This window comes from Rhinolophus ferrumequinum, chromosome 16 (assembly GCF_004115265.2).
Source record: "Rhinolophus ferrumequinum isolate MPI-CBG mRhiFer1 chromosome 16, mRhiFer1_v1.p, whole genome shotgun sequence".
Classification (NCBI taxonomy): domain Eukaryota; kingdom Metazoa; phylum Chordata; class Mammalia; order Chiroptera; family Rhinolophidae; genus Rhinolophus; species Rhinolophus ferrumequinum.
The window spans coordinates 9787046-9810492 of record NC_046299.1 but is presented as its reverse complement, the minus strand read 5'-3'; the positions used below and the strand labels follow the sequence as shown (position 1 = coordinate 9810492).

At 50.5% G+C, this 23447-nt stretch overlaps 1 protein-coding gene across 2 annotated transcripts; it reads left to right on the top strand.

The window, feature by feature from the left end:
• The first annotated feature begins 805 nt into the window (after window positions 1–805).
• BAG3 (BAG cochaperone 3) lies at window positions 806–22835 on the top strand. 2 transcript variants are annotated; one of them, XM_033130931.1, is made up of 4 exons: window positions 806–1335; window positions 16553–16879; window positions 18298–18696; window positions 21458–22835. In XM_033130931.1, the coding sequence occupies exons 1-4, from the start codon at window positions 1150–1152 to the stop codon at window positions 22271–22273; spliced, it is 1728 nt and encodes a 575-aa protein (XP_032986822.1). In that variant the 5' UTR covers window positions 806–1149; the 3' UTR covers window positions 22274–22835. The 2 variants fall into 2 exon arrangements, with proteins under 2 accessions (XP_032986822.1, XP_032986821.1); XM_033130930.1 differs by having other exon boundaries at window positions 807–1335; window positions 21455–22834.
• The last annotated feature ends 612 nt before the right edge of the window (window positions 22836–23447 follow it).

Below are 23447 nucleotides of genomic sequence, written 5' to 3'. Positions count from 1 at the left end.
AGGCCCTAAAATGTTGTTGTGATGAGGTTTCTTTAGCAAGTTCTTGTTTAAATTATCATTTATTTGATGAGTGAAGTTTTTAACTTGCTTTGCTGTGTGAAATTTAAAAAAAAAGGGATGTTTTTCCAGGCTGAAACAATAAATGTCGCTGTGCAGTTTAAAAAAAAAAAAAAAAAAAAAAAAAAAAAAAAAAAAAAAGAAAGACCAAAACCCAAAAGAACGTGATTTTTCTTTACAGTTGTTTACTGCAATAATAGTTTCTATATTTAATAGAAGAGGTTCAGGAGCATAAAACCATGGGCTGATGCAACCTTTCATTCTTCTTTAAGTTTCAAAATGCAGGCAGGTGAATTTCCATTCGCACTTCCATTTTCTCCATGGCTTGGTTGTAGTCTCAGATCAACATTCCAGAGCTCTTAAGGCCATGAAGCAAGGTGATTAAAACGTAACTGAGTGACGCAGTGTCCCGAGTATCAGTATAAGGGGGAGTATAGGAGGTAGCGGGTGGGCGAAACTCTAGCTTAAAACCAGCGACTTCAAAGGCTAACGACGACTTTGTTTTTATACCAAGGAGCCGCAGCAGGCACTCCGCGCCCGGACTGCCAGTCCCGGAAATACCCACGCAGCTCCAAGAAGAGGGAGCGAGTCTGAAAACCGAAACCGGCCGCAGGCGGATCCCGCAGGGGAACCACTGCCCACCTCAGGGCAGCTGGGCGAGGGAGGAGCTGGAGGGAGTGGAGGAGGGGCGGCCGGGCCGAGGCCCCGCCCCCGCCCCGCCCCGCCCGCCACGATTATAGCGGATGACTCAGGGCGGAGCTCCGCTTCCAACCCGCGCCGCCGCCAACTTCTCTGGATGGGACCAGAAGTTTCTAGCCGGCCAGTTGCTACCTCCCTTTATCTCCTCCTTCCCCTTTGGCAGCGAGGAGGCTATTTCCAGACACTTCCACCCCTCTCAGGCCACGTCACCCCCTCCTTTAATTCATAAAGGTGCCCGGCGCCGGCTTCCCGGACACGTCGGCGGCGCGCACAGTTCGAGCTCCGGCCGCGGCCCGCCAGCGACTCGGCGCCTGGAGGCCTCGCACCCCGTGACCCAGCACCCCGCGACCCGGCACCCCGGCGGCCTCCCCTCCGGGCCCACCGCGACCCAGCATGAGCGCTGCTACCCACTCGCCCATAGTGCAGATGGCGTCCGGCAACGGCGCCGGCGACCGAGATCCCCTGCCCCCCGGCTGGGAAATCAAGGTCGACCCGCAGACAGGCTGGCCCTTCTTCGTGGACCACAACAGCCGCACCACGACGTGGAACGACCCGCGCGTGCCCCCCGAGGGCCCCAAGGTGAGCCAGACCCCTTAGCTCGACGAATGGAAGAGCAGGGCCGGGCGGAGGCGGCTGACCTGGGCCGGGCTGCAGGGACGCGAGGCGCCGAGTGCCCGCTGGCCGCAGCCTGCCAGCGCCCCAGCTCCCGAGGTCGGTGAAGGCCACCTGGGGCGCACGGACCTCTGGGCCGCACCAGCTCCCCGGTCTTCGGTCCCGCCCTTGACAGGCGTGGGGGTGAGGGGGAGGTTTCGGAGGGGCTGTGCTCCTTCGGCCGCATGGGGTTTCTGGGGGTCGGCCCGGGAAGTGCGACCCGAGCGGTGGCGCCAGGTCCCGTTCACCGGCTCGATTCGAGGGGACCTGGGGCTGAGGGCGCGGTGGCTGGAGCTGGCCCGGGATCCACGAGGGGCGGCCGTTCTGGTCAGCTCCCCAGGCCGGGCCAGGCCCCAACGCCGCGGGGCTTCCGGGGCAGAGATGCTGGTTTCTCTCAGCGGATCTCACTTGGGCGGACGCCAGGGGCCACTCGCAAGCCTGGGTGGTGGGTGGTCTCTTAGGAATTTTACCTCTGGTTCCTCAACGTGGCTGAGGGGTATCTTGACTTGACTCGCCTACCTCAGGCACAGGATGACTCAGGAGACTGATGTAAATACTTTCCTATTTTTGTCCATTTTATATTTGGAATTTAAATTGTATTGTTTGAAACAGTTTTTTTATGAGAATCTATTCTAGTATGACTTGTTAAAAACAAGATGCTCTTCTCCCAGGCAATTTCTAAACTAAAGATGTTAGACTGTCTCATAGTTGGCCATCGCCTTAGGACGTTGCCTCACACTGGCGAGAAAGAGAAATTTTTTTAAATGGCATACATTCCCTTCCTTGTCATGGTATTAAAACGTCTAGGACTTGTTTTTAATAAACAAATAACTGGGCGATAATACTTTTGTGAGTATAGCAGAAGTATGCTTCATTTGCATGTATGTAAGGATTATATTTAACGCTTAGGAACGTGAAAATTTGAAAATAAAAATTTGAAACGAGTCTGTTAATATGTAAAAATGTAATTGTGTTATTCTTGCAATTATCTATAAGTTTGATCTTTTCCAAAATAAAAAGCATGGAAAAAAGAAATAGGTAAAGGGTAACTGTTAATGCCGTTTGGGCAAAATGAAAATAAAAGCTGTAAAGAGCTGGTAAGGTATTTTGAAGATGTAAAAATTCACAAAATCAAGAATGCTTTATAAGTCGTTATTTTTGAAGAAAGATTTATGTTATCCACCTTCATTTTTATGCACTTTTTTCTTTAAAATATTGATAAACCTCTGGTTCCCAACCAGACATTGTACATTCAGCAACTTAACATTTATAAGAAATTAATGGTATATTTATTTCTGAAAATTAGTACAAGAGGCTGTAATTAGTACAAGAGGCATAATTATATATACTTTTTGTGTGTTTGTTCAGCCCATTAGTGGGTGAAACTAATGCTCGTTTCAAACCAGCCCTGTTGCTCCAGTCTGTGTGAATATGATCTTTAGTGTGGCTAAAAAAACCCAATTATTTTGAGGCTTCCTTCCTATAAAGACAGGGACCGTCAGAATCTTCTGGCACCCTTTGTTGTGAGTGAAGGTCAAGTTTGAACGTATCCACTGGGAGTGCAGTATGAGATCCAGATTGCCAGCACTTTGTTTTCATCAGGAAACTGACCCAGCAAGTTGAGACCTTTGTGCACCCTTCTGGTGGATGGGTTAGGCTGTGGTTTCATAAAGCTTTTTAAGGGTAGAAAAAACCAGGTTGAGTTACTATTCTCAACAAATAGAAAATAAGAGCTACTAAAATCAGAATTCTGATGTTGGGAAAGTGGATTTGAAAATTCAAGTCAGAATTTTAAAGTTGAAAGGTCCTTAAAGATCTTTTAGCTCAGCCTCTTTTATTTTACTGAGAAAGAAACCCTGAGAATTCAAGTGTGTTTCCAAAGATCACTCAACTAATACTAATAGCAAAGAGATAAACACAGCAGTAAGTCCTAAGAAGAGGCAGTGTATCTATTCAGAAGAAGGTAGAAATGTCTTGAATTTTTATGAAACCGTGAAGTGTACAGGCTGAATACTTTGATTTTTTTTGTGTCCTCCCAATACCCCCAAGTATTAGATGGCTGATTTCTGTGCTATGATTACTTGGATGGTGATGGCTGGATGTGATCAACTCAAGAAAACAAGTTCTCTGTACCAAATTAATTATTTGAGATTTGTCAGCCTGGTATCAACACATAAGGAGAAAACTAACATTCACTTAATTAGCTCTTCGGTATTACAAGAGCTAAAGGGTTCATTGCTTTCAAACCTATGCTTTGATATACACAGAACATCTCGGTGACTAATTCAGTTTCTCTTATATGAATTACACCTTACTCCAGACTAAATACAATGGAAAATCCTTCAGTATTACTTTATATTAGAAATTGGTTTCGTAATGCGTAATGAGAAAAGGGCCCTGGCACAAAACAAAGGGCTGTTTGGAGGAGCTAAGAGGATCCTCCAAGCATCCTTACCTTCAAGAGGAGGTGCTGTCAATCAGTAAAGAACTGTTCATTGAGGGTGAATAGTAAAGAAAGCCCTCTTTGGGGAAGATAGCTCCTGGTATTTACAGAACAACCTTGCTGGTAAAGGAATGGCTTTCATGGAAAGAAGAAGAAAAGACCAGAACTTTGTGTTTTGTTTAGTCTTACACTCTGTCCTCTCACAGTTGATCCTCTCACATTCCCCTGAAGTGGTTAGAGTGACTCCCCACATTGTCACAGAGGGGGAAAGTGAAAGCAAGTGTCTTGCCCTTCAGTGCAGAGGCACAGGGACTGCTGGAAGCAGAGACACTGGGCTTTCTCCAGCTCCACTCCAAGCGAACCTCCCCACCTGCAGTCTTCCTGGGTATCGATTTTCTGCACACGTGGGCTTCCCATTAATCTCCTGGCAAGTTCATGCCAGTCCCTTCCCTGTCAGAAAGGTTGGCATTCGCTTTGGAGTCAGTAGATGCACACAGTGCCCGTGCAGCCACCCCTTGGGGCTCTCCTCACAGAATAAACAGACACCAGCTACTTGGGAGTGTGGCGCTGTGCTGCTCCCTCGCAAAGCCCTCTGGGACCTGAGGGAGACCCTCCTCCCTCTAGGAACCCGGGCTGTTCTAGGTCTCCAGATCTTGGAGGTCACCAGCACAGATTCCCAAGCGTGGCAGTCTCCAGGGAAGCCTTTTAAGAACACAGATTGCCAGCTGCGCCCCCCCCACCCCCATGTTGAATCCAAATCACTCAGGGTAGGGTGCAGAAATCTTTAAGTCAAAAAAGCTTCCTCGATGATTCTTGAATATACCAGACTGGCATTTGGGAGCCACTGAGTAACGGGGCTCCCATTTTCGGGGGAAGAGGGGTTGCATACTGGGACTTAGAATACAGTAGCCTGCATGTAGGCCCCGGAATCCCTCACGGCACCTGCTTAACATCCACCTGCCAGAGACGTTATCTGAGCCTCCTTTTTCCTTCTTGGTGAAACTCCCCGGTGCCTGGCTTCTGGGAGTGTGAATATGGGGGTGGCATGGGGAGGGATAGAGCCTGGCAGGGTGGTGGTCATACCAGGTGTGGGGCAGGGCCAGACTCGGGGAGGTCCCGAGGCCCTCCTGCACCCTGGAAGGAGCGAGCCAGCGCGTTCCCTTCTGTCTTGCCCTCTCAGCAGAAGCTCTTCATAATCATTTGACATATTATCCTCAGGCCCTGTGAATGAGAGGTAGAAACATCCTTTCAGAGGAAACTGGAAATGTTTTGAGTTATGATTGAAGTAGAGACACCCATTTATTCTGCTGCAGGTTCAGCAGAGCCTCCTGAGTTTTCTTGAAGATGAGGTCATTTTGCTCTTTGCAGATCCATTGCAAAGAGCTCCTGCCTCTTAGCAGAATCAGAGTAGTCAGGAAATGAAGGTCCACTCTCTCCTTTTATTTCCAGCAAGTGCAGTTACTGTGGAGCAAATTCCTTTGTGACTGATGAATAGTGATTTGCCAGGGGGGTGGATAAAGAGCATGGCCAGATGCCTAAGGAGTACAGCTCATCCAAGTCCTTCCTTTTCCCCCCAAAGGACAGTCTGTGTTTGGCTAATGCAAGAACTGAACATACTTTGTCCCCTGTTTCGTAGAGTAGATTTGCCCCTTGTGAGGGTAGAGTTCGTACACAGGAACTGTCGCGGCGGTTGACGTTAGCCAGGGCCGGGAAGGCTTAGCTGCGGGATGCTGTTGGGCTGGTTGTGACTCACAAAGCTTCATGCCACCCGTGAGGCCTGATTAGCGCTGTCCTCGCTTCTGGAATGACACGATTGCCTTATATAAACCACTCTGTGTGTTTATTATTTCTTATTGATGTTTTGAAATGATCTGAGGTAGGAGACCATGCATAATCTAAACCTACTACGCTTTCTCCTTCACACTTTTGTCGGTTTAACGTTGCTCTTAAACACTGAAGACACCTGTGTAGAAAAACTGGGAGCAGAAGGCTAAGGCCTTGCTCGTTAGGGACCTCTGAGGACCCTCTGGTGCTAATAAACACCAAGGAAACCTCTGTCCTACCTGCCTGGGATTTCAAGCCCCTCCCAGCTCCCCACTGCTGGTGAATCAAGTCTGCACCCTCCGGCCCTCCTCTGCCTCAGCTCTCAGACTCACAGCTGGACTTCTGAAGCTCAGCTCCCCGTGCCTTCTTTTGGCAGATGTGGAAGTTAATCCCCACCCCTCACTTGGCATTGTGCAACTGTGTGAGATAGCAGGTGGTATTAAGTCTTCACATATTTCTATGAAGGTTCCTGGGGAGGGGGGCCAAGGGCTTGGCAGCTTTTCAGGGAGCCAGGCAGCTTACAAAAGCTTAATCAGAGGGTTTCTTTAGGAAGGAATGAACCTAATATATATATTTTTTTAATTTATTGGGGTGACAATTGTTAGTAAAATTACATAGATTTCAGGTGTGCAATTCTGTATCACATCATCTATAAATTACATTGTGTGTTCACCACCCAGAGTCAATTCTCCTTCCATCACCGTATATTTGATCCCCCTTACCCTCATCCCCCACCCCCAACCCCTTTACCCTCTGGTAACCGCTAAATTACGTTCCCCAGGTTAATTTTCATACCCCGTGGCCTAATATTTTTTTTTGTCTGCCAACATATTTATACATACCTGCCAGACACTGATAGGTGCTTTTACAAACCTTATCTTTTTAAATTCTCAAAGCAGCTCTCAGGTACAGACATTCAGGTGTATCTTCTCCATGAGAAAATAAGACTTGGAGAGGGATGTGCCTGGCCCAAGGCCTGTCAGCTGTGACAAAAGAGAAAGACTGTGTAGACAGAGGTTTACCCCCACCTGGGAGCCTGAAGCAGTGACAGACAGACTTGCCCCTAGTGGGCCTTCTCAAACGTCCTTCATACTCTGAGCTCGCCAGGCCTCACCCCGGTAATAAACAGCCTGAGTACAGCTGATCAGAAATGTTGGCTCATTTCCTGAGCCTGGGTCTGGCCGTAGGAGATGGGCCCAAGTGTTCACTCCCGCATTCGGCCCATCCGAAATTTACTGATGTTACGATGTTAAATGCCATGTAGAGGACAGTTCTGCCTCCTTCATGCCGTTCTCCACAAAGCATTTCCTACATTTCTCGGGTTAGAAGCCTGCTTCTAACCAGGGTTGGAAACAGGCTATCCCTGATCTGGACTCCACATTAATTTGAATCTTTGCTCCAAAAGGCGGCACTTTTTGCTCGCCTTGGGGTCACGTCCCTATAGGCCGAGAGTTCCAGAGGCAGAGTTGCGTCTGTTTCATCTTTCGGCTTCTCAGTGCCTGGCAGGGTCTACAGGCTCAGTACAAAATCGAATGATTCTGTGTGGAGAAGAGTAAAACACGGGCCTAGGCTCCAGGATGGACAGGCTGGTTAGAGAAAAGAGGCCCTTCTGTTGGTTCCCAAGCGCTGCAGTGTTGTCCTGGGCTCCCAAGTGTCCCCCAGGAGGGACTCCTTTCATCACATTTCTGAATGGCCTTTTTCCACAGGGGACTTTAGTATTGATGCCCTAAGTTCATCCTTTCGGATCTCGAGAAGCTCTTTTTGTCCCCACGCGTGACACAGCATCTTGGAGCTAATCCACAGCTGCACAGAGCCACCCGATGCTGTGAAAGGAGTTGTGCCCCACCCCCACTGATGACAGTACGATCCCCCGCCCACAGAGTGAAGCTTCTTACTGACTGTCAATTCAGAAAAGCCCAGAGTCCCCACTGCACTACATCGAAGCCTGTGAACAGCACAGAGCTGTGGCCCTAGTGAGGAAGGTGAGACTTGCCGCTGAAAATTCCCAGCAGCCTGTTGAAGAGCAGACACTTCCTATTTCGAAGTAACTTCCTTGGTGTTCATTGTAGTAGGAAGGTCATTTTTTTCAGTTGTTTTAAGTCCTTCCCAGACACTGAATGAATGCATGGATGGGTTCAGAAACAGCGGAGGACAAGGACGCACGTGCGTGCGCACGAGAGAAGGCAGCCACGTCTGGTTTTGAATCTTCCAGATTCGCCCTATGGACCCTGAGCATCGGAGCAGCACCAGCTCTCCTGCTCCGGTAGCACTGGGTTTTCTCCCTCCAGGGGGCACATGCTGGGCGCGTGTGGAGTCAGGGCCCTGGTGATTCAGAACTGAGCCGAGTGCCCTCACTCTCAGCCAGGCAGTGACTCAGCACCAGCACTGGCGCCCTGACCCAGAGCGCACTCGAACTGAATGTTCCAGGCCTGTGCTTCATCCCAGCTCGGCCGGTGAAGTGAAATGCTTTTTCCCTGCTGTGTTTTACCCCAGGAAGATGAAGGATTTGAGGACATTTGCCACAAACAGTGGGGACAGGTGATGTGGCAGCAACATTGAAGTTAACATCCTTGCCTGGTGTCAGGTTCTAGTGCTCTCAGATAAAGCACTCACCTTCTTCGAGCCTCAGTCTCCCCTTCTGTAAAATGGGCACAGAATAGTACCCCTCCCGCAGGCTTTGAGGGTCATGGGGGACGGTGCTGGAAGGCAGTGAGTCTGGGCCTGACCTGCCACGTGTGTGCAGTCCATGGAAACGCACAGCTTCCACTGAGAAGTAGGAGGGGATTCACAGGTAGGCATTAGGCTTCCGCACATGGTGGTCAGTTCTGTCTGGACATGGGTCGGGCTCCCTAGGCCTGAAGTCTTGTTTCTTAGAAGCAAGGCCTCCTCTTAACCTCCTTGGACAACTTTAGTTGACTCCTTCTACCAGTGTTGGGGTGCCCTCAGAACCCTTCCTGGGGGCTTCCTGTGCCCCTCGTGAGGGTAGGATGTAGCTGTAACTCAGGGACGCAACACGGGGTTATATAAAGGTTGTTGGGCCTTCTGGAGCCTCATCCAGGGCTGCACTCACAGTCCATCAGCCTGTAGGTTCATCCCTGGTTCCCCACCCAAGACAGGCGGGGGCGGGGGGCTGGGAGTGGTGTGTTTCCTGCACTCTGCTGCTTAGGGTGCTGTGTTTACCTTTGACTCCAGCCCTCCTTCCGCATCTTTGTGCAGGTCCGAGGACAGTGCCAGGCAGGAGTTAGGTGGGTGCCCAGTGAGAGCTGCGGGAACCTGAGCCACGTTACCCAGGGGCCGGCCATCTGCACAGCTGTTCTGGACCCAGCTCTAAGGGGCAGACATGTCACTGCAGGTAGAAGGAGAGGGAGGGATTTTCTAGTTGCCACCACCCTCTCAGGGGAGGAGTGCTTTGAGCAGCCCTTTGGGGTGGGGAGGAGAGTACCCCCTGGAATTCCTGCCAAGGCTGCCACCATCAGTCTGAGCGGTTCTCCCCTCGCCTGAGCCTCAGTTGATTAGTTGGAGATGTTTTTCTTTGGAGAAATTGTGTTTTGTACACAATGAATGTCTGGTGAAGCTCTGTTCCCTGATACCAACAAACCTTACGTGGTTGGCTTCCACCGGATGGAAGAGCTGAGTGATTGACCAGTGTTCCGCCTTAGTGTGAGACAAATCCTTGACAAACTCAAGGGAAAGTACCATGAGGAGGTCTCTTTAACTTAGACAGTTTGCTTCCTGATACAGGAACTTCAGGTACTTTTCCATCTGTGATTTGTGACTTTAGATTGATTAAAGCAGATGTTCCTTTTTTTTTTTTTTCTTTTCCCCTGAAGAGGAAGTAGGTAGTTTTTAATATTCCTGTAGCCGTGAATTCAGGAGCTGGGAGTCTGGTGACTGGGGTTCTCAGCCTGGTTCTGCAGTAACTTCCTGTGTGACCTTGGGCCACATTTTCTACATGGAATCTTTGAGGGCCCCAGGGCCTGGTGGGAGACTGGGTAGGCCGGGTGCTGACTGAGCACTCCCTCCAGGGAAAACCCAGCTGTGGGTGGCGCTAGCCAGGAGGTCCCTTACATGCCCCGGTGTAGGGTACACTGAGGGTGGTGGGGGGCCAGCAGATACCTTGCTCCTAGACAGGTCCTCCTGCCCCAGCCTGGCTTGGCTTTTCTCACTAGGTCTCAGGGCCATGTGTGCGATGAGCCACAGTCACCGCAAGTTGGGTAGACTTCTCAGCGGTGAGTTTGTCCAAATGCAGGCCCCTTTGTCCAAATGGAGGGAGAGGGGAGTTATGGAGCTCTGGCCCCTAGAGTTGTTTCTGGCTGTTTGCTTCCAGGTTGTGAAACTTTAGATACAGTTCTCAGGTGAGAAAATGGCTTCTTTGCCCATCAGTGCTCTTAAGACTCTCAGATAAAGGGGCTTCTAACTCTTAACAGGCTTGTTACCAATTTGATGAAATCACCGAGGAATTAGTTTTGTAAACAATAGGTCCATCGGTAACTATTTGTAGAATGAAGAAACGTGATTATGTAGGGCATGAGTTTAAAGTTTACAAAGACTTCCTTGTGTCTTATTTCACTTAAATCTTGCACAAATTCCTGGGAGGTGTGGGTATTTTTACAGCTGGAAAAAGTGAGTCTTAGTAGCAAGGAGTCTTGTCTGAGGGCACACAGCTGGTGAGCAGCAGGGCAGAATTGGAGCCCAGGGTGACAACTTGAAGACCAGGGCTCGTGCTGGTTTGTCCTGCTTGTTGGACGTAGCTGTAAAGAGGAGCACTGATGGGTTTCAGGTTCCAAAAAAACCTTTTTCCCCAGTAGGAACACATAGGGATATCCATCTCATTAATCCCGGGATAAAATACATAGTATATTTTAATAACAGGCATCTCAGGTAAAGCCTGCAGTCACCTGTGACTGGATTGCTTTCAGAACTTGTAGTCAGCACAGACTCTTGTCTTACTGGGAGTGCTGTAAACAAACTTTGGTGGATGTGGCCTTTGCTGATTCAGAATTTGCCCAGTGTCCATTCTGTGCCCCAGACAGGGCTACGGCGGTCGGAGAGACCATCCCGATCCAGTGGGAACTGAAGGAATTCTGAGTTTGACTGTGGGGATGCAAATAGCTTTTATATGTCAAATTGGCAGTGACACTTAATTGATATCTTTGGCCTCTAATACATACGGAAAATTTTGATAGGATGTTGAAGCTCAACTCTCTACTTGTGCTTTAGAACTCAGCTTGTCGTTTGTTCTGCTTCCTGCTGGATAGAAGTGAGCCAAGCCGCTGAATTCTGATCCAGATCCTGGGTACATGGGGAGTTCCAGGATTCCTGTTCCCTCCATCTTTTTCCCTTTGTTTTAGAAGTTTTGAAGTATCATTAGTAAAAGTCAACACCTGACTGGTGAGAAGGCTCTTCCGGCCTAAAAACCCAGTTTCTAGAACCTGTGTCCTACTTCAGACTCCGGGGCTGTCGAGGTGACCCTGGGGCAGCCCTCAGAGCTCCCTTTGTTGCTGCCATCCTTCATTCAGGTGGGATCTGTGGTGTGTGGAGCCCGTGTTTTTTTTTTAAGAGCACTGTACCTTCTAGCTGAGATTAGGGCCTGCAGCGGGGCCGTTTTTAGGGTTCAGGGGCCACTCTGTAGAGGGCGGGAATTGCTTGTGGATGGGTCAAGCACACCCTGCTCCCTGGCTGTCCCCAAAGCAGCTGAGGCCATGCATGTGCAACACTCTAGCACACCTTGCAGGTGCCCAGGAAGTGTTGTTCCCACCCTGTTTCCTAAGGCACAGGAGTCCACGGTGAAGGGTGGGGGGCGTCAGCAGCTTCCTCCTCGTCATTTGGTACGTGAACATTTGGGGCACCTCGAGTTGCAGAGATTTCTGATATGGTTTCACTGAGTGCAGTTAAGAGTGGTCCTTTTCAGATTTTTAATTTCTTTTTTTCCCCCGCTTCTTCCGCACCCCCCCCCACTCTGGTTCAAGCCGTTGTTTCTCAGTCTGGTGTGTAGGACACAGCTCCCTGGCGCATGCTGGGATTACGAGCCTTGCGCTCCCCGCTGAGGCACTCGGTCGCCAGTTGTCGGTCAGCTGCTCACAGCGGCTCACGGCTTCTCTCGCCGGCTGCCGGCCACTCACGCTGCCCACCGGCCGCTGCTGGCAGCACACCGCAGCCCGCAGCAGCTCACGCCAACCACCGGCTGCTCACGGCAGCCCAGCTCCAGGGAGAGCCGTTGTTCACAATCTTATGTGAAGAGGGCTCAGCTCACTGGCCCCTGTGGGAATCGAATCGGCGACCTCAGCGTTACGCTGCTCCCACCACCTGTGCCACTGGGCCGACCCTCTTTTTAGATTTCTACATCAACTTTACCTTGTTTTTGAGGTTCATGTAGAGCCAGACGGGGCCTTGGAAATCTGAGGCCATGGAGACTGGCAGAGCTGCAAGGAACTTCACTGAGATCGGTGTTTCTCAGTGCGGTCCAGGCTGGCCTTCCCGTACACCTATTGAATCAGACATTTTTATTTCCTGGGTGCTCCTGATGCCCCCTAGAGTTTGTGAACCACTGCTTAACAGAACGTCTGGGCCTCCCCGTCATTGTACAGCTGAGGAAACTAAGGTCCAGAGAGGGGATGTGAGCTGCTTACGCAGCTCACCTGTTTAGGGCAGAGTCAGGATTAGAACCAAGTGCAATCTCTTTCCACGTCTCCTAGCTGTCTGCTTAGCACCCACATTATTATTAAAAACCAGTCGTGAAGTTTAGATGTACTCTTAAGCAAACAGGACTTGTGTCAACCCAAGGGCTCACCCAAGCTCAGAACGTGACCCCAGGCTTGTCTAATAATAATACCTAATAATAATACCTTGTACTTCGTAGGGCACATTTTGGCTCATCTGGGGTACTTTCCCTGCTTCTTATCCTGGCTATCTCATGGAGTTGTTTAGTGCCCTCTGAGACATGCCTCAGGAGATTTTAATGCAGTGCACAAACAAGGGAGAAGAATTAACCAATTCACTTTATAAATTTATGGGGTAAGATAAGAAGCTACGGACAGGCCATGATGAGGAGGCAAGGACTCACAGTTGTCTCCTTGGTCACTGATCGTGACCGGTCCCTGTCTCAGAATCACACGGAATAGCCCCCAGAAAGTCGGGTCCCCATTGAAGTCAGAGTCGGGGCAGCAGATCGTGAGTCTTCTACGAGACATGCTGGTGTAACCGATAGGCTTTTTCTGGACTTGTGCTTGAACTTGAGAACAATTCTTACGGGACTGAAGAGACAGACACGTTCCGGTCATATTCTAGGAGGACCACAAGTATTACACATTTTTAAGCGTTTCATTTAAGAAAAATTACATCTTTTTTTTTTACTACACTGTGTGATGAAAACACCATAGAAGATAGAAAGGGCAATTTAATTGAACTCTTCTGGGTTGTGCTTTTTAGTTAGTCAAAACTGAAGCATTTTCTATTGACAGGTCTCTGACGATACAGCAGAGTAGAAACATTAGAAGGTGGTGTCCGAATTCCTGGTACAGACTTTATTATGGGTGCGAGTTTCAGTTTTGGTTTAAATTATTCGTTCCTGTAGAAGTGTTTAGTTGTCTATTCTGTAAAACTGATGGGGTTTTTTACCTAAAGCAGTGTTTTTCTAAACAAAACCCCACCAGAGTGGAAGGGGAGCCTGCTGCCTTTCAGGTGTGAGGCTCATGACGAGATGTGTGGTTTTGTATTAAATGGTATAAATGGGGCATGAACGCACATGGAAGCAGGAGTGCAGATCTCAGGGCTGTAGGAAAGGCGCCTCCAGGCCGCCTTTCACCCTCCCTGCCTTCCCCTTTGTGCCAGCTGACAGCTCCATTTTTCAGTCAACGCCAAACTGAGAACTTGAGTCTTGGTCTCCTGTCCTGTCAGCCACAGCGGCCTTTCCGTTTTCCTCCTCGCCCGGGGTCACCCTTCCTGTCCTTGCCCTGTCTCCTGCTTTGCCCTCATGTCTGCACTCTCCTCCCTGACTTCTCGTTTCCTTACATGTCCTTTCTCCTTTCGATTCTTCCAGTCCTGGTGAGGTGTCTTGTCAGCAACTCACAGGACAGTGGACGTGGAGCCTCACTTGCAGCTCTGCCCTCTGGGCCTCCAGACTTACTTATCTTCTTCAGCTCAGCACTTAACCTCAACCTCCACCCCTCCCCCACTGCTACTCTGACAACATGCCCCTGCCCCTGCCTGTAGTGGCCACACGCCTTCCTCCACGGACCCAGCATGGCACTTCTTCCAAGACCCAGGAAGCAGCCTCTGCCGTCACAAGTCCCTCGGGCAGGCAGACTTAGTCTTCCTTCCTCCCTCCTTCCTCTTCCTTCCCTCTTTCAATTAAGGTACCAAATATATTTAGTGAGATTCATAAAATGCACAACTCTTGGCAGGCCAGCTGCAGTGCCTTCTGGATCCAGGGGCTTCCCCAAGGAGAGCCAAGCCGCAGCCAGGCCTATCTAAGGTTTCCAGGCCCTGGAAGGGTCTGAGTTGGAGGCACAACTCACAGCTGGCTGTGCGGGGATGGTGGCGTTGGCAGCCCTCACTGGTGAAAACCAGATAGTATGGGTGGAGTGTGGCCGGGAATGGGCAGCGGGGGGGGGGGGGGGGGGGAAGGGTTCCAGAGAAGTTCAGGGCTTGATGGGTTCTACAAAGGTGTACACTCATTTACCACTACCCAGAAAAAGATGGAGAATATTTCCATCCCCTCAGAAGGTTCTTTCAAGACCCTTCCATTTCCTTCGGGGGTAGCCACCATTCCGACTCCAGTTGGTTAACTTTGTTCCTTCAGTTTTGATTCCTCTGACACTTTGGGGTCTGAGTAGTATGATCACATGCGTATTTAGGGAGGGAGCGCACAGGTGTTTTGGCCTTCTGGGCATCTTTCTTGATGTGTTCTCATAAAACCTCACAGCAGTCTTGTGAGGCTGCTCCGTTTTCTGGGTAAGGGGAATAAGGCTCACAGAGGTTAAGAGAATTGTTCCAAAACTGTTACTGATGGAGGTCAGAGTGAACTTGATCCAACGTAGCCCCGTCCTAGCTGGAAAAACCCATGCATTTCCCCCATTTGCAGGGCCCCCCATGCTTTTCCGGCAGTTCTGCTTCCTGCTTGTTTCATGCAGCCTCAACCTGTCTTGTATAAGCCCCTAGTTGGCAGGGAACATTCTTGCGGGTTTGGTCACCCCGTGGTACCCAGCACCTCAGTAGCAGATGTTCCCCAGCAGCTAGTCAGTGGGTGGGGGCTTGCTAACTGCTCAGCTCTGTGGAGTGTGCAGCTGGCGCGAGGCTTTTGTGTGGCTGGGAGGAAGCAGCGCCCCTGGGAAGCCAGCAGAGACGACGTCCCAGCACAAGCCCAGTCCCTGCTTGAGCCTGAAGGAGGGTGCCAGTAAGTGGATGAAAGTCCCTGGTGCTGTGTTTAGGAGCCGGCACCGAGTAGCACAGGGCTTCGCAGGGCTTCTTGCTGCCTCCCCTTTGGTGCCTGTCTCACGGCAGGAATTCGTTCTGAATGTGAGGCTTGGATCCACTCCCTGCTCTTGGGTGACCTGAGAGTTCAACAGGCTAAAATAATGCAGCCACCCTGAGCACGTGGGTATTCTAATCTGAGAGTGCCTGTTTGTTGGTGTCCCCAAGGACACGGCAACACCCTTGCCTCCTCCTGTGTGCTGAAGGCCCTCTGACCAGGGGCTCCGCAGGAAGGAAGCAGCTGATGGGTCTGAAAGGGCTAAATGGCAGGGTCAACCACCTGGTGCACACGCATCTAGAAGCAAGGCAAAATTACAGTGGTCCATCACTCACCGTGCAGGTCAGCCCTCGGCTGCCCTCCCTGGCAGCTGAGTTTGCCACGGTGGGAATTTCCCCCGCAGGCTCCTTAGCCTTTGGCACTTGTTCACAGTTCAGAGAGGTGCCTCCATATGGAGGGATCGCTCTCCTTAGCAGTTGACCTTCTCTGAGGTTTATAAGGGGCATAAATCCACAGCCCCCTTCTCTGTAAAAGGACCCTCAGGAGATGGTCAGGACTGAAAGCCTGGGCAGGGGGTGGGGGTGGGGGGCTGGCTTCGGTTGCCCAGCCTCTGCTTGGTGAGAAATGACATTGCCCGGTGAGTGACTGGCCAGCCTTGTCGTCTGAAACAAGATCTCTCTCTGTGGTACATCTGGAACTTGGCCTTCTCAAGGATCCCAAAATAGCCAGGCCACTGAAGGGAGAACTTTGTGAGAGGACACAGAGGGACCCCAGACGCCCCTCACCAGGCAGGCTTTGTTGGCAACAGAAAGCCAGCACAATTAATCCCCGGGTTTTGTTCTCATTCTGTGCTCCCTGTGTGTCTCCCTTTCTTGCAGCTTGTTCTGAAAATGTTCCCGGCGCCCCTTCTCTGCAAAGATTTTTTAGCCGTGGCCTGAGTTTGGGGCCCGTAAAACTCTGGATTGTTAGGAAGCAGGAGGGCCTTTGAGGAAGCAGAGAAGCTGGCTGTAATTTAGCGAGTTGGAATTGCATCCTCCTCGCACCTCCTGATCTGGGACTCTGAGGATTTGGGAGACAGTGTGGCGCTGCCCGCCCGTCACCCAGGAAAAAACCTGTCTTACCGGTGTGGCAGAGTGAGACCTCTCTGGTGCTCCCCAGATACCTTGGCTCACCTGCTTTCTCTTGGTGCCCTTCATTCTTAAACTGCTGGCCAGACGGCAGCCTGGGAGGGGGGAGGGGGTGCCTGGCAGAAGCAGGGTAGCAGTGGAGCTCCTGCCCAGCCGTGCTGGCTGGCGCGAGGCCCAGAACCCCTCTGGAAGAGGGGAGTGCTCACTCAGCACCGTGCTTTTCCTCTTCAGAGGTGTTACCTTCCCAGTCTAACCGGTCTGTGTTTCTCTTTTTTGTCTTAGGAAACGCCGTCCTCTGCAAATGGCCCTTCCCGGGAGGGCTCCAGGCCGCTGCGCACTAGGGAAGGCCATGCCGTGTACCCACAGCTCCGACCAGGCTACATTCCCATACCTGTCCTCCACGAAGGCGCCGACAGCCGGCCGCCGCACCCCGTCTTTGCCCCCCCCCAGCCTGGGACGCAGCGATTCCGAACTGAGGCAGCTGCCACGGCTCCTCAGCGGTCCCAGTCACCTCTTCGTGGTGTGGCAGAAGCCAGCCAGCCAGATAAACAGTGTGGACAGGCGGCAGCAGCTGCGGCAGCCCAGCCCCTGGCCTCCCACAGACCTGAGGTAAGGAGAGGCCTGGCTCTTGGGCCAGTGGGTGCGACCTGAGAGTGCAAGCTGTTGTGCCTCTCAGGCTGGCCCGAGACCCTGAAGCTGGTGCCCTGGGCCAGGCACCCAATAAAATGCAGGGCATCTGGGCCTGGCCCACAGCACCAGGGGTCACCCAGCAAAGACAACGAGACAGCCCCACATGGTCCCCCAGCGTTTTACAGGTGGGCCTGGATCGTGGCGCAGAGGTCCACATGCATAAAGGGGGAGTGGCATCCCTGGGATGAGCAGCCCGGCCTCTGGCTCCTAATCTGATGCTTCTTACTCCCACCAAGCTTTCTATTTCAGAAACAGAGACACTGTATGTTATTTCCTTCCGTAAGTTCAATGTTTATGGATAAGTATTAACTGCTTGGAGCTATACTGATATGAAAACAAGGCAGCATACCTGCCCTCACAGTGTCCCACAGTCTAAACGGAAATCCAAAACAGGGAGTCAGGGAGGCAGCTGCTTTATGACGGGTTTTGAGCGTTTTGAGCCTGAAACCAACACTTCAGTGTGCCAGTGTCTAAAGAATAGTCCTTAATCTGGTCCTTAGCTGACGTTCGAGGGCCAGTGGACCCCAGTAGGATTCCTGAGCAGTGAGCCCCCTTGGGTATCCTGTATGCACACCATCCCGTCGTGTCCGCTGGCCAGTTCGTGAGCACACGTTGTCATTCCCTGTGCATCCAGGCTTAGGATTGCCTCCCTTGGCTCTGTGGTGAATGTTTGGCTTCGCTGTCTGCTCGGGGGCAAAAATGTCCTAGTTAATGTGGACACCAGGAGGGTCTTGGCCCTTTTTGGAAAAGCAGGACCTATACTTGGAATATTTTTTTGTTGTAAAAATCAGATGTAACATATTGGAGAAATTTTATCAAATTTGAGTGAGGAGGGCCAGCTGGGGAAACACCAGTCCTGATTTTCTAGGTGAATAGAAGGTGGTGCAGAAGGGAAAGGGGCCTGGCCTGCCTCGGGCCACACGGGACGCAGCTCCTAGTGCCAGGCTGACTTGAATTCTCTGTAAAGAGAAAGGGCTAAGGAAAAAGGAAATGAAGTGACATGTAATGACAACAAATGCAGTGTATTGAGCACTTGCTGTTTGTGGCACTGTGCTAAAGCAGGTACATGATTATTTTACTTAATCTTCAGGTGAGCCCGTGAGGGGCAAGGTACTCTTTTCCATGTTTTGATGAGCCTCAGAAAGCTGTTGAGAATTTGAACCCAGGCCTCTGGACTCCACAGCTCCCAGTCCTAACACTGCAGTTTGAAAACAGAGAGGCTTACAGATGGGAGGTCCTATTAAACCTGTTATCCTGAGCAGGCACATAACAGGCCAGGGCGGGTGCCAGGCAGAGGGTCGCTCATGGGCCCCGCCTCTACCCTTTGTGTCTTGCAGCGAGCCCAGTCTCCAGCTGCCTCGGACTGCTCGTCCTCATCATCCTCAGCCAGCCTGCCTTCCTCCTCCGGCAGGAGCAGCCTGGGCAGTCACCAGCTCCCCCGGGGCTACATCCCCATCCCTGTGATACATGAGCAGAATGTCACCCGGCCAGCAGCCCAGCCCTCCTTCCACCAAGCCCAGAAGACCCACTACCCAGCTCAGCAGGGTGAATACCAGACCCACCAGCCTGTGTACCACAAGATCCAAGGGGATGCCCGGGAGCCCCAGCGGGCAGCATCCCCGTTTCGGTCGCCCGTCCTGGGTGCGTCCAGCCGGGATGGCTCTCCAGCCAGAAGCAGCACGCCGGTGCACTCCCCCTCACCGCTGCGTGTGCACACCATGGTCGACAGGCCTCAGGTAGGAGGGTTGGTGTCGGCAGACTGGTTATGACAGCATCTCTTTGGGGCCCGAGGAGCTCTGTGCAAGTGCTGTGGGTTCCTCAGCCCTCCCGAGAATACACACGTGTAACTGGGGGAAAGGGAGCTCCTGGACATGCCTGGTCGGTGGCAGAAGTGCAGGACCAGGGCTGGCTGTAAACCCTCAGCCCTCTCTGTAGCTCGGGCTCATTTTTCAGCTGCTGTAGAGGCAGCTGCCGGAGGGGCAGCCACCGGAGGGGCAGGCTCCAGCCACCACGAAGGCAGGAAGGCAGACAGCTGCACAGAATGGAGCATCACTCACACGCCGAAGGCCTAGGTGTCTCAGTGCCCACCTTTCAGGGCCCTTCAACGCCCCTGCACAGCCTTGTCTCCAGTCTTCCAGGCAGCTTGTCTGCCTGCTCCCGATACCCGTTCTCCACTCAAGCCCATTCTGTCATCCCCCCCACCGCCTGCCCCGTGCCTTTGCTCGTGCTGAACCTGCTCCCTGAAATGCCTTCACAACCTAAGTTCTCCCCATCCTCCAACAAGGCAGTCTTGCCTCTTCTGTGAAGCCCACCCATGTTTCTCAGGCACCTGTGAGTCCCTTAGGAGTTCAGCTTATGATCATTCTGTGCATTTCAAAGTGTTCATCTTACATCTTCAGCTCGGCTCTGAGCTCAACGATAAGTGCCGTGCCTTTCACTTTTCTCTTCTGTGGAGGACCATAGTGCCTGGCTGGTGAGCTGGCTGGCTGGGCGGATGGAAGCCTTCCAGTCTGGTGCGAGTTCCAGGCGGGGTCTGCTCGTCCTTCCGTGCAGACTGTGGGGCGCTGGTTCCTGTAGGAGGAGGGCGTCTGGCTTCAGCAGCTGGTAGCTCAGCAGCAGAGCATTCAGCAGCCCCGGGCCCCCTCTGGCTGCGACTTGAGCAGCGGAATTAATTGTCTGCCACAGCTTTTAGAAGGAAGTCTCCCTATGAACAAATGCAGGGTATCTTTTCACTATAGATGGTGACACTGTCCAGAGCCCTGTAACAGAGCACCCTCCTTTTATTGTTATTTTTTAAACTTTTTTGTTTGTAAATTAATTTCAACCTTACAGGGGAGTAAAAAGAATCACACAAAGTCCAGTATACCTTTCACCGGTATTCACTGTTAACATTTTGCTACATTTGCTTTGTCATTTCTTCTCTCTACATGTTACCTGCTTTAATTGTTTGACATTTAGTTGTAGATATCATGCCCCTTTACCGTACTCTAACTACTTCAGTAAATATTTTCCTAAGAGAAAGACCTTCTCCTTCATAACCACAATTGAACGATCAGATTCAGGAAGTTTAACATTCTTACAACATTATTTAATACACAGTCCGTTTTCACATCTCCTTTTCAGCAATTTCCCCATTCCAGGATCTAATCATTTAGATACTGTTTCTCTTTAGTCTCCTGTAATCTGGAATAGTCCTTTGGCAGCCTCTCTTTGCTTTCATGACCTTGACATTTTAAAAAAATACAGCCACCGAGCACCCGCTCTTAAGTATTTCTGAAGTCCCTTTTTACCTGCCATTGTTGTGGCTGGTTCATGAGTGGTGAGGGTCAAAGTTGAGGATGTTTGGGTTGGCGAAAGAGATTCGGTGGTAAAAGAGGTTACAGCTAAGTGTCTACCAGGTCCTTTCCGGGCTCAGTCATCCTGGGAACGTGGTGCCCATTTGCAGAGCTAGAGATGTTTTCTCTCGTGTCTTTCCTAAATGTTGCCCATAATCTGTGAAACAATATTTAATCCTGTTTCTACTTCCCTTAACCGTGTGTGTTCGTGATGATCTCCCTTTTATAGCTTGTTCAAAGATCCCTTTGCAAGAATGTGACCTAACTGAACATTTAGTGAAATCTAGTGTTTTACATTGAGAATATGTAAAAATAATGTAGTCCAATTCTTATTTCCCAGTTGATGAAATTAGGGTGTGTGAGATTTTTAAGGGGTTTTAGACATTCACCTAAATGTAGAAGAGCTGAGACATTTTGGTTTTAAGCATAGCTCATTTAAAAATTTTTGGCTCTATCTTCTAGTCCCATTTATTCAGCATCCCATCCTTTGCAGCCAGGAGTCAGTGCAGAGATGCACAACTGAGTGTTAGCTCTGGCACAGGTGTGCCCAGCAGAATTCTTACAGGGTTAACTGGGGCATCTTGCTTATTCTCAAAAAATACATCAGTCTAGGCAGAAACCACTAGGTCGTCATAGGTTTGTTTTTTTATTTTTTGTTTTTTAAAAAAGAGATTATAAATTTTCTGAAACAGGAGCTGGGAAGATCAGACCTTGAATCGAGACTGTCCACACAGCGTTAGGACGGGGACAGACTGCACTTATCCCTCCATGGCTGTATCACCTGAGAGTCCGAGTCACCCAAGAGTTTTGAGCTAAACTAGCTCAGCAGTCAACAGGAGTTTTTGACATTTTCATTTTTGAAAATTATATTAGTTGTTATTGCGTTAAGAATGCCGTCTACAGAAAAATGCAGTGAGGTAACAGACCAGTAGACCAAGACGATGAGTGGAAGCATGACAAATGGTTTGATCACATAACGTGATTCATATATTTTCACTTTGTAACAACTGTTGGTTGACTTTTAAAATCTCTTTTATACTGTTAAAAAAAAAAGCATTTCCCAATTTTCATTCTAATTAATATTGTACTAGCTACAAACAACGTCCTATGACTCTCAACCAGTTATTAAAAATATCTTTGTGTCCTTGCCTCTTCGCAGCAGCCCATGACCCATCGAGAATCTTCACCTGTTCCCCAACCTGAAAACAAACCAGAAAGCAAACCAAGCACAGTTGGACCAGATCTCCTTCCTGGACACATCCCGATTCAAGTGATCCGAAAGGAGGTACATTCTCAACCTGTTTCCCAGAAGCCTCCACCTCCCTCTGAGAAGGTGGAGGTCAAGATTCCCTCTGCTCCTGGTCCTTGTCCCTCTCCAAGCCCTGCCCCTTCTGCTGTCCCCTCACCCCCCAAGAATGTGGCTGCGGAAGAAAGGGCAGCCCCCAGCCCGACCCTTGCAGAAGCCACACCCCCAAAGCCAGGAGAAGCTGAGGCACCCCCAAAACATCCAGGTGTGCTGAAAGTGGAAGCTATCCTGGAGAAGGTGCAAGGGCTGGAGCAGGCTGTGGACAACTTTGAGGGCAAGAAGACGGACAAAAAGTACCTGATGATAGAAGAATATTTGACCAAAGAGCTCCTGGCCTTGGATTCGGTCGACCCTGAGGGACGAGCTGATGTCCGCCAGGCCAGGAGAGATGGCGTCAGGAAGGTTCAGACCATCTTGGAAAAACTTGAACAGAAAGCAGTCGATGTCCCCGGTCAGGTCCAGGTCTATGAACTGCAGCCTAGCTCCCTTGAAAGTGGTCAGCCACTGCAGGAAATCATAGAGATGGGAGCCACGGCAGCAGACAAGAGTAAGAATAGTGCCGGAAATGGGGAAGACCCCCAAACTGAAAGCCAGCAGCCAGAAGCCAAAGCAGCAGCCACCCCAAACCCCAGCAGCACGACAGACACAGCTGGCGACCCAGGAGCGCCATAGTCTCCGTGAAATAAAAAGCAGACCTGGAGACTGGGAACTGATTGTGTGCTGTAGGGAATTCTAAGTTGCATGCATTTCAGGGACTTTCAATCAGTTGGTTTTTACTATTCGTAGCCGCTTGGTATGCAGTAACCTGGGTGGAGGCAAAACAGTAAAAGGGCTGAAAGGAAAATGATGCTTTTCTTCAGTATTCTTATTCTGTACAAATAAAAAAGTTGCTTGTTTCAAAAGTTTAACCCCATTGCTTGTTGTTTCGGGGCCCTCTCTGCATAGGCACTATGTTAGCCATGGTTGTGAGCTGTCTTCCTGTGGCTCTGGACTGAAGAAGTTTTTTGAGGGGTCGGTGGAGAATGAATTTCCCATCACATAAATGTGAAACCCCTTTTTCAGAGAAGTTGCCATTTTAATGGGATTATTTTCGTCTCATAGCTAAAATACCTAACTTGAGACAGAATAAAATGTGTAAGGAGCTATAGGAATATCTGTATGTTGGATGACTTTAATGCTTCATTTTAAAGATGAAAATAAAGAAGTGATATGACTCAGTGTATTTTTGTGGTTTGTGACACGTTGAAGAGTGGCAGCATCAAGATTGTCTCTCGCTGGCTTCAGTAAAATCAATGGCAGCTGCATGTACAAGCCTGATCTGGGATCTGTACTCTCTCTCTACTGGCCCAGCTCGTGAGAAGATGAGTCTTGGTCTTCTTTCAGGCTCAGATGGCCCTGCACCCTCGGCAGACTCAGGGCTGCGAACTCAGGTAATGGGAACGTACCTGCCGTACCTGCAGCCAAGTTGCCGCTTGGGCAGCATCCCTGCGCACCTGACCTCTGACCAGCCACCGTCCTCGCCACGGTGCTGAGATGGTGCAAAGGTGCACAGGGAAACCACAGTGTGGCCGAGGCTGGCCAGCGTGTTCCTTGGAGTCTCGGTCACTGAGGGTTGGGGACAGTGTTCTCTGAGAGTCGTCTTTATCTGACACTTCTTTGAGTCACCAAACCAGGTTGATCTTCCCAGATTGGGTTCCTAGAAGCCACGAGGCTCAGGGATCAGATGCACTTTGAAGCCACTGGTGGAGAAGAACCTCCTTTCTGTGCCAATGTCTTAAGAGCTTGGGAAGGACCACAGCCCCAGAATGTGGAGATGTGCTAGATTTTTTTCTTAGCTGCTTGCCAA

Bases quoted from the DNA above. Each gene is read 5' to 3' on its own strand.
- BAG3 (XM_033130930.1), top strand. From the start codon at position 1,150: ATGAGCGCTGCTACCCACTCGCCCATAGTGCAGATGGCGTCCGGCAAC. The intron at 1,336-16,552 runs GTGAGCCAGACC...TTTTTGTCTTAG, and splicing joins TGCCCCCCGAGGGCCCCAAG to GAAACGCCGTCCTCTGCAAA. The intron at 18,697-21,454 runs GTAGGAGGGTTG...GCCTCTTCGCAG, and splicing joins CCATGGTCGACAGGCCTCAG to CAGCCCATGACCCATCGAGA.